The sequence below is a fragment of the Akebia trifoliata genome, chromosome 8, assembly GCF_017979445.1.
Source record: "Akebia trifoliata isolate Shusen 1 chromosome 8, ASM1797944v1, whole genome shotgun sequence".
Taxonomy (NCBI): domain Eukaryota; kingdom Viridiplantae; phylum Streptophyta; class Magnoliopsida; order Ranunculales; family Lardizabalaceae; genus Akebia; species Akebia trifoliata.
Genome location: NC_141382.1, coordinates 4,158,061 through 4,167,643, shown reverse-complemented (window position 1 = coordinate 4,167,643; position 9,583 = coordinate 4,158,061). Strand labels below are relative to the sequence as shown.

At 34.0% G+C, this 9,583-nt stretch overlaps 1 protein-coding gene across 2 annotated transcripts; it reads left to right on the top strand.

Moving 5' to 3' along the window:
• Nucleotides 1-6,786: 6,786 nt before the first annotated feature.
• Nucleotides 6,787-8,920, top strand: LOC147395574 (aquaporin PIP1-2). 2 transcript variants are annotated; one of them, XM_086451372.1, is made up of 4 exons: nucleotides 6,787-7,167; nucleotides 7,632-7,927; nucleotides 8,343-8,512; nucleotides 8,620-8,920. In XM_086451372.1, exons 1-4 carry the CDS (start codon nucleotides 6,837-6,839, stop codon nucleotides 8,681-8,683), a joined length of 861 nt encoding a protein of 286 aa, XP_086307498.1. In that variant the 5' UTR covers nucleotides 6,787-6,836; the 3' UTR covers nucleotides 8,684-8,920. The 2 variants fall into 2 exon arrangements, with proteins under 2 accessions (XP_086307498.1, XP_086307497.1); XM_086451371.1 differs by having other exon boundaries at nucleotides 6,788-7,167; nucleotides 8,343-8,483.
• The last annotated feature ends 663 nt before the right edge of the window (nucleotides 8,921-9,583 follow it).

Below are 9,583 nucleotides of genomic sequence, written 5' to 3'. Positions count from 1 at the left end.
TCGGCCCATTGGTACGCAGAGATACTTCCCGCATTGTTGGTCATTAAACGTTTTGTGAGTCAATCAAGGGAAGATCTAAATAATTCATTTCATTAGCCCTGCCAGATTCCTTTGGGTTCGGCCCAGACCTCTATTTAAGTTCAAAGCAAAGGCCCGACTCATGGCCCTTGTACGCCCATGCTAGGGCTACCCACCAGGCCCACGTAAGTTTGTTATCCACTTTTCCTTATAAAATTTTAAAAGGAAAAAAAAATATTAAACGTGGGCCTTGTCCGATCATACTTATGGACAGGACCTAGGAACGGACTGAAGAGACTCTGGGCCAAGCTTCGGACTGTTGGGCTTTTTTGCCACCACTACTCCACAATTTAATATTGTGAACCAAAAGGAGTGGCACGTGAGATAATGCTGAAGTAACAACTTAAAATCGTTGAATCCTAGAAAAATCCAAATAAATTTGTTAGTGCATTGCAGCAATCAATCACACGCACACGTCTCAATGCCGAAAAGAATAAGTCTGGACGGCAGAAGTCGGTCAGCCATGAGAGGAGTTGGAAATATTTTCTTAAATTTGTGTGGCCAGGAATTATAGTTGGACAAAATAGGGTGTAGCCGACCACCTAACCTCTCCTTAAAGAAAATTTTGATTTCAAATTGACTTATAGTACGATGTTGTGTCATCTAAACAGGGAAAGATAATAATCTTTTTTCTCCACCTAGCCCTAACATCGTCATCATCTATCTCATAAATTATTATATCTTACAATGTCTTTTATCTTTGTTTAGTAAAACACATTTCAAGGACCTGAGGGGTTGGCTCCATGGCAATTTTGAACCGACAAACGGTTAATGCCTATATGTTATGAGTTCGATATTCAATATGAGTATTAATTCCTCGGGGATCATTTGCAAGAGCACACTCTCACTTACCTAGTGCATGTGATGTGCAGACCTTGCACGTGCCCTAAGACTAGTCTTTAGAAAAGATCGTGACTTATGGATTGGGCAAAGCCCATATACAACCCCCTTATGTATATAGGGATACCCGATAGTAATGTTTTTTTCCCAAATTACTGAATAAGATATATTTTATGAGTCGTGAATTTTTGACTAAAAATTCACTTGATTTGTACGTGATTGACGTGGAAAGGACACATAATCGTGGATCTTTTTCTTTGGGATACACAAGGAAAACAATCAATGGTTTCGTGCCCTTGTTACAGCAGTCGAGTACAGATCAAGTGAAAATTTTGGAGTAAAAAATTCATTAGTGATATTTTATTGTCTTTTACCCTACATATCATACTGCCTTATAGTTGAAACGACTTTCCATAAAATTTGTTTTTTCAACTTTGTTAATTCTTCTCCCTCCACAAAATCATTTACTTTTGAGTCTTGCTAGGGTGATATTGGATTTACTATAGTTTTTACATTTCTAATGTGGAGGTGCACACATAACAGTAGATGCTATTTCCTCACGATACAAATAACACATTTACAAAGACGTGGGCACCTCCACATCAAAAATGTAAAAATCATAGTAAATCCAGTGTCATTCCAGCATTAGTGTTTACTTTTAAATGATGAGTTACCCTTCTCTCCCAAAGATTACTCTAAATTATAAAAGAATAATTATATTATACTACAATGTTGGATGCAAAAATATCCAACACTGTTAAAATATTAAACATTATAAAGATAAAAATATCCCTCAATCCATTACAAATAATTTTGTTTTAGATAAAATATAAAGATAATTAATGTTCAATGATATTATACACACACAAAAAATCTGTCACCCTCAAGATTGTGCCATTTGTGCATTAGAAGTGCAAAATCATGACAAGTTCACTTACATTTTTCTAACTGTTTAGGTGATTTTAGACACACTTATACATTTTATTGAATATTTGAGATATCTCACTGACTTCAAACTTGTGACATTTCCACTTTAACCTTGTTCTTTTTTTTAGACAAACGAAGACTTACGTAAATATCCTTTATTTCAACCCATAAATCCTTGATTTGTTCTCAAAATTTTAGTGTTTTTTTTTTAATCTTAACCTGCAGCCCTAATTAATTTTGATGTTTTTGAGGATTGTTTTGTTCCAAGTTTTTTTTATTTATTTATGATTAAGACACCTCAAATCAGTGAATATTTGAGATACACTTGTGCTTTCAAACTGATGCCATACCTCATTCTTGTCCTTTTCTTGAGTAATAAAAAATTATCTAAATACCCTTTATTTGAATCTATACGTTACCAGTAGTAACACATAATCTTTCTTTCAAAAGTCAAACATTTTCAAGCTATTCAACCACTATAGTAAATTAACTTTAATCTATTTAAGCTAATCTTCAATTCCTACTTTTGAACATAGCTTTAATTCCTTGTAAAAAATCCTAGAATTTTCTATAAAAAATATCATCATAGGTTGATGAATATTTGAGATACCTTACCTTTACTAATATAGTGAGAGAAGGAGTTATAAAAATGGATCGACACCAAAATTTGATTTCCAAAAATGCCTCCACCTTAATATTTAAACTTAATATAGTTAAGGTCATTTGGGTTAAAATCCAAGAAAATTGCAATCGCATCTTTGTACGTCCCTAAAATCAAGTTGGTTAGCTTTCAAAATAATAAAATATCACATGGGTAATTAATATTTTAATTTACAAATAATCTCTTTAGATACATGTGTGTTTGCATACGCCACCTTTTAGTGTTCTTAAAGTGATGATGAGGGTTTTCTCTCATCTATTAATGAGAAATGATCTAAATGCCCTTTCTTCAATCTTTAAGAAAAATTCTTGAATTTTCTTCCATCTCTTATAGAAAAAAAAATCTTGAATTTTAATGTAGCCTAAGTGATCAAACAGATTTCTCCCCAAAAGCAGCCATCACTTTCCCATAATCACGTTTCAATGAACTTATCTAGTAGAGATGCAAAATAAGTATGTACAACGTTGGTTAATTTATTATTACAAGAATAATTCATATAAGTAGTCCTATAAAGATCATTTGAAAGGATTTTTAGAGATTTCAAATACATTATATATGTAATTAAGTTGGTAAATAATTATGTCAAGTGATAAAGGAAGAAATTCAATAATTTCTGATTTGTGGTTACTGAAACCCATTCCAGGAGTTCTAGTAAAAGTGGGTCTTTTTTCCCACTGTTTTTGGAAACATCCTCATAGCATCAAATTTTTTTTTTTAATTCAAAGTTTCTTAGAAAGCTTTGTAATTCTATTACATAATTTAATAGCTCAATGAAATATCAAACTTCCTCATGTCACTTGTTTTATTTTTGTCAGTAGATTTTTATTTTTGTTAGATCAACAATGAAAAGAGGGAGGGGTGCAACACAAGATCAAGAAATTTATGGCCTACCTCTTGGGGGATCCCTCTAGGCCTTTCAATGGGTTGGGTCAAGATCACGGTCAATCTAGGATCGATCGGACAGGACCCAGATAATCAGATTGGGTTGTAATCATATCAAATCCAATTTGATATGAAAAATCTAAATAAACTTCATAGATTATCAAATAAATTAATATGTAAGAACCATGTAAGTTCTTACATGATTGATCCAATAGGTTATTGAATTAATTAGATCCTTATCAAAATCTGAATCCCCAATCCTGATTAAAAGTTTTTTATTTATTTATCAGAATGGATCTTATCGAATCCACTGAAAGGCCTAGATCTCTGCACCAAAGTTTGTTTGGGCATTAAATTGAACTATTTAAATATATAAAAAAAGTATAGCATAATTATTTAATGATCTCTTTGATCACTTAGGCTACGTCATCATTTAGTTAAGTATTCATGTTATTTTAATAGAGAATTGTTTAGAAGAACAATATCTACCTATTTCCACTCTCAGCATCAATATTTATTTATCATTCACTATCTTTTTAACCACTACTTGATTAATATATAGAAAAGTAGTATCGTGTTTATACATAGTTAGGTAGATGTAGATTATTTAAGTAAACCTGGTCAGCTTAAATCATTAATTTAAGTGTTAGTTGGACGTAGGCCCCATGTTTGGTGAATATTTGAGATATGCACTATATTTTCAAATTGATGACATATGTCTCTCGACCTTGGTCTTCTCTTATAAATGAATGAACAAAATTACGCATAAATACATCCTCATCTTCAATCTTTAACCACTTTTTACTCAAAAATGTTTCATCTCCGAGTTTTAAATTTAACTTATATTGTAAATCAACCTTATCTTCAATTCATCATTTTCAAACTCACTTTAAACACTCGTAAAAAATCATTGATTTTTCTAGCTAGTCAAATTTTTTTTATTTCTACTTCTTGAAAAATTGTAATATTCTTGAGATTTGAAGGTAAAAAATTTCACTCGAGAGATGAAGGATGACAGATTGAGAAAAATCAAAGGTTCTTGACTACATGTTGGAAATGAGGCCTTTTAAGTAATTTTTTCATTAATTTATTAGACTAGACGAATTAATGTCAAAGGTGCTTGTGATCAGTTTGAAAATAAAAGGATTGTCTCAAAGTATTTGCCAAAAGATGGAGGGGTATGCATAAATTTAGATAAATTATTAAAACCAAGCTTATCATTATGGAACAGTTGGAATTAAAATAAATCAAACAAGAACCTGTTGCTATCCACCGCCCCATATTCTTCTGTACAGCCCTCGGCTGAAAAATTGTTTGCTCACAGGGCTTATAAAAATCTGGGATCCACCAATCACAAGTGCCCACGTGTATACCTTTATTAATTACAAAATAACTTTTGTATGCTTGACGTGGCAAGCACTGAGGAGTCTGTGAGGAAACAACGACTCGTCCTCAGCTGGAGATCAAGATGACACAAGCGTAGTACAGATGGCCTAATGGTAAGATAAGGGATTCACAATCATGGTTCAATGCTTCAATCGACCGCAATTAAACAAAACATATATGGCACTACGAAAAGAAAAAGTTGTAAATTTGGATGCCAATGTCCAATTTGCTTGGATTTAATTAAATATGAAGGATCTTGGCGTGGAATTTACCCCTCTTTTCCCCTGGTAATCTAGGACATAGAATGGACAGAAGTTGACCCAAAATCTGAAAATTAAAGTTGGAGAGTGAGTGGAGTCTTTGCACGAACCCCCCAATGGCATTTACTTAAAATGAGTTATGTATGCTACAGAAGCTTTTTCTTAGACAATCGATGGAAGGCACAAGAAGACATCACAAGTAATCTATCTCCTGTGCCACTTTATGTCGATCGGGAATATCAACATTGTTGGCTCTCAACACAACTCCCAGGCTGATGACAACACAATTGACTCTTCGCATCCTATTGATCATCTATAAGCAGTAGTAGGTTATCCCTAGTGCATTTTACATCAATTCCAATGGTAAAAACAATACTTTGGAGCATCTAAACTTTAGAATTTTTTAGTCTCATCCACAAGTCTTGAAATCCCTTGACTTGACTCAAATCCAAATCAGATACGAATCCATCCCTAGATCTATCTAGATACAAATATATATTACTTTGAAAATCATATTTGTAAGTTTTTCAAAATATAATCATTTTCTACTATTTATCTACCGCATAGATTCTTATAAAATAGAAGAGTGTAATGCTAAAATAGAATCCATCTAATAAAACATAATGGTGGATCCTATTAAATTATATTTTTGTAAGATCCATTTTATTTTATTTCCTCTTCTTATTGACCCCTTCTTTAATTTTATTGTCTTTTTTTCCTCTCCCCACCTCTCTTTTTCATAATACCCTTCTAACTTTATTATTTTTTCATCTTTTATCCCTTTAAGTGAAAAGAGATGCCCTGTACCTATCGGCAAAGTATTATTATAAGTTTGGGAAAAAGTAAAATATTTTTTTATTATAAAAAAGGTTGGGTTGGATTTGGAGTTTGGGCATGATATTAATTAGTAGGATGAGGCAAATTTGGAGCCAAATCGGAATCATAATCATTATAAAAAAAAAAAAACCCGGATCCGAATAATCTTGAAGATATCATGATTGATGGTAATAAAAATTACAATAAATTTGCACCATCTTTAAGCAAATTAACTTATGGGAAAAAAATTATGTTTAGAGAATCTTGGATCAACCAATCACACGAATCTACGTGATATGAGGATATCCCTAAAATATAAAATTACCCTCACTACACTTGGATTCACAATGTGAAAAAGGTCATATTCGACGGTCAAAGATTGTTAAGTTTTATAAAATTTAACGGAGCATGACATCAAATTTTTCATTGTCGAATTTTTTCTTTTGATGGGTTGCAACTGTCAAATTAATTGAGGATGAGAGAAATTCGACAGTTCTAAGTCATCGAATGTAAGGAACATCATAAATTATGACAACCCTAAGCTGTCGAATTTTGATTTCTAAAATTCATGGGCTTTGATCCATCAAAATTTTCAGTAGAATTTTTCAATTTTCACATGGTGATTGATCATTCAGAATTATGTGAAATCTCAGTTTAACTTTTCAATGAGTAAAAATTCTAATCTATGCACTAGCCTGGGAGAAGAATCGGATTGAGAAGCAAAGGCACCCAAGCGCCAACTTCCAAAAGCGACACCGATTATTGACACAAAACAAAAATAAAAAAATAACAAGGGCATTTACGTCAGTAAAACAATTTAAAAAGACAAGACTGCATCGCTGGTCGGTCGTACCAACAGACAAATTCCCTGTAAGGTCCCACCAGCTTTCTCTCAAACCTACGCTATAAAATCCATCATTCCTCACTCTCTTCAAGTTCAATTCGAAAAATTAGAGAGCGCGCGCGAGAGAGAGAGAGAGAGAGAGATGGAGGGAAAGGAGGAAGATGTGAGGCTGGGAGCAAACAAGTACTCAGAAAGGCAGCCAATTGGAACAGCAGCTCAGACCCAAGACAAGGACTACAGGGAACCTCCACCTGCCCCCTTGTTCGAACCTGGCGAGTTGTCCTCCTGGTCGTTCTACCGAGCTGGGATTGCTGAGTTCATGGCAACCTTCCTATTTCTTTATATTACTATTTTAACTGTGATGGGTGTGAGTAAATCTCCCAACAAGTGCTCTACTGTTGGGATTCAAGGAATCGCTTGGGCTTTTGGTGGCATGATCTTTGCTCTTGTTTACTGCACTGCTGGAATATCAGGTAACTATATAGTCTTTCTTTCTCTCTTTCACCTGTTGATTTTGGTCTTCCACAAAGAGACTTAGAAAATAAACTTAATATCCTCATGTTCATCTTTTGAAAATCAATAACCATTTATTGATTATTATTTGCCTATGATGTACAAAATGACCCAAATGCCCTCAGATTTTTCTTTTCCGGAAATCCTTCCTCTTCAACCTCTCTTTAGTAACCCTCATCCTTCAACCTCAAGATATATATTTGGGGGATATGGACATATCATAGACATGGGTTTTCACTTTTCTGAGATTGAAAATGATAGATGAGAAGATTTAAAATATTTTACGGTCGAAGATAATGGGCTTTTAGGAGATAAATAAATAAAAACAAGGGTATTTTTGTCATTTTATAGTAGAGAAAACTGAAGTCAAGGGTTCATATGATCAATTTAAAAATCTCGGAGGGCTGTGTTGTTGCAAATGCAGGGGGTCACATAAACCCAGCTGTGACGTTCGGACTTCTATTGGCAAGGAAACTGTCGTTGACAAGGGCGTTGTTCTACATGGTGATGCAGTGTCTTGGTGCCATATGTGGTGCGGGTGTTGTGAAGGGCTTCCAGAAGACACAATACCAGTTGCAGGGTGGTGGTGCCAACTTTGTGGCTCATGGTTACACCAAAGGTGATGGTCTTGGAGCGGAGATCGTTGGCACCTTTGTCCTTGTTTACACTGTCTTCTCCGCCACTGATGCCAAGCGTAGTGCCAGAGACTCCCATGTTCCTGTTAGTACTTACTCTCTCTCTCTCTCTCTCTAAAACTCCATCACTCCAAATCCGAAAGAAAATTCAATCTAGGGTTTCACAGAATCCCGGACCAATCAATCACACAAACTGCACGCTTGTATAATTTAGTCCATCCCCAATTTATAATTGTTTTTAGCTATTTCAACATATTAAAAACTATATTTTAAATATTTATAAATTCAATATATTTTTATTTTACTCCTCCGACTCAACTAGAGAGATCTCTTTACTTGACTTGGTGGACATTATGAGTTTGAGTCGAGTTTTGAAACTAAGGTTATAGTCGTTGTATTCAAGAATTTTCTTCATTTACTTTTATATGAAAAAATTATTCGATTATTGATTTTGAGAGAGGTTGATGATCTTGATGTTGTTATATTTAATGGACACACAGATCCTGGCTCCACTGCCCATAGGGTTTGCAGTGTTTTTGGTCCACCTAGCCACCATCCCCATTACAGGAACCGGGATCAACCCAGCTAGGAGTCTCGGTGCAGCCATCATCTACAACGAGGACCACGCTTGGGATGACCACGTAAGCACTCTCTCCTCATCATTTCATATGTATATCTTTGATCACCACCATTAAATTAGTGGAGCCATCTCACGTTTTTGGACTGATCTGATATTTACTTTAACTTTTTGTCTTGTTGGTTTGTTTTGGGTATCAGTGGATTTTCTGGGTGGGACCCTTCATTGGTGCAGCACTCGCAGCTGTGTACCATCAGATTGTAATCAGGGCCATTCCATTCAAATCCAAGTGATAGATGATACTCTTCTTCCTGGCCGTTTACTCTTTATATAGTAGAAGAGAAATGTGTGGGCCCATCATTCTCTATCAGACTTTTGATTTTACTAGTGGTGGTGTTTGTATATATGAAGTGTGTATGACCTATGAATTGTACAAATGGTGAAATTCTACTTAAAAAAAATATATAGAAAACTACTCTACCAACTCTAAATAATTTATAATTGTAAGTTCTTTCAATTTGTGTGAGTTTAATGATCCTTGATCTTCCTCTTTGGTAGTAGTTCTCTTGGGATTCTAGATTGTATGGTTGAACCTAGAAAAATATGTTGGAATAATGAATAATAAATTACAGTTTGGGTTTGTTTCAAAAATTTAGGTTCATACCAACAGTCATATGGGTAGTTACAAAACTTATTCATAATAGTTATGTGTAGAGAAAATTGTCAAGAGTTGTAATATCTTTTCAAAGAGTTATGTACCTTTCCAAGAGTCATGTCCCTCCATGATAGGTATTTAACTGTCTTGTTTCTTCTATTTATAATCCATCTTTTATTGCATTTTTTACATAATTTTTCTTTATCATTCTTTATATTAGTTTCATAGAGAGAGAGAGAGAGAATGTGTGCAAATCATAATTGTTTTATTGTTCTTGTGGTTTGAAGTGCCACTATCACAAGAAAGATATCGTTATATCCTAGGAGACAGTTGCCAAAGACTATAAGCACCAGTGCGGGGTGAATATTGTTTTAAGGACATAGAGTCAAACTTTAGTTTCGGTTTCATTCAATTTTTTTTTTCTGTTTATATATATATATATATATACATCATTGTAAGTATTTTTAAATTTTATTTTAATTCAGTTTCCATTGGGTATTGTTTACTTG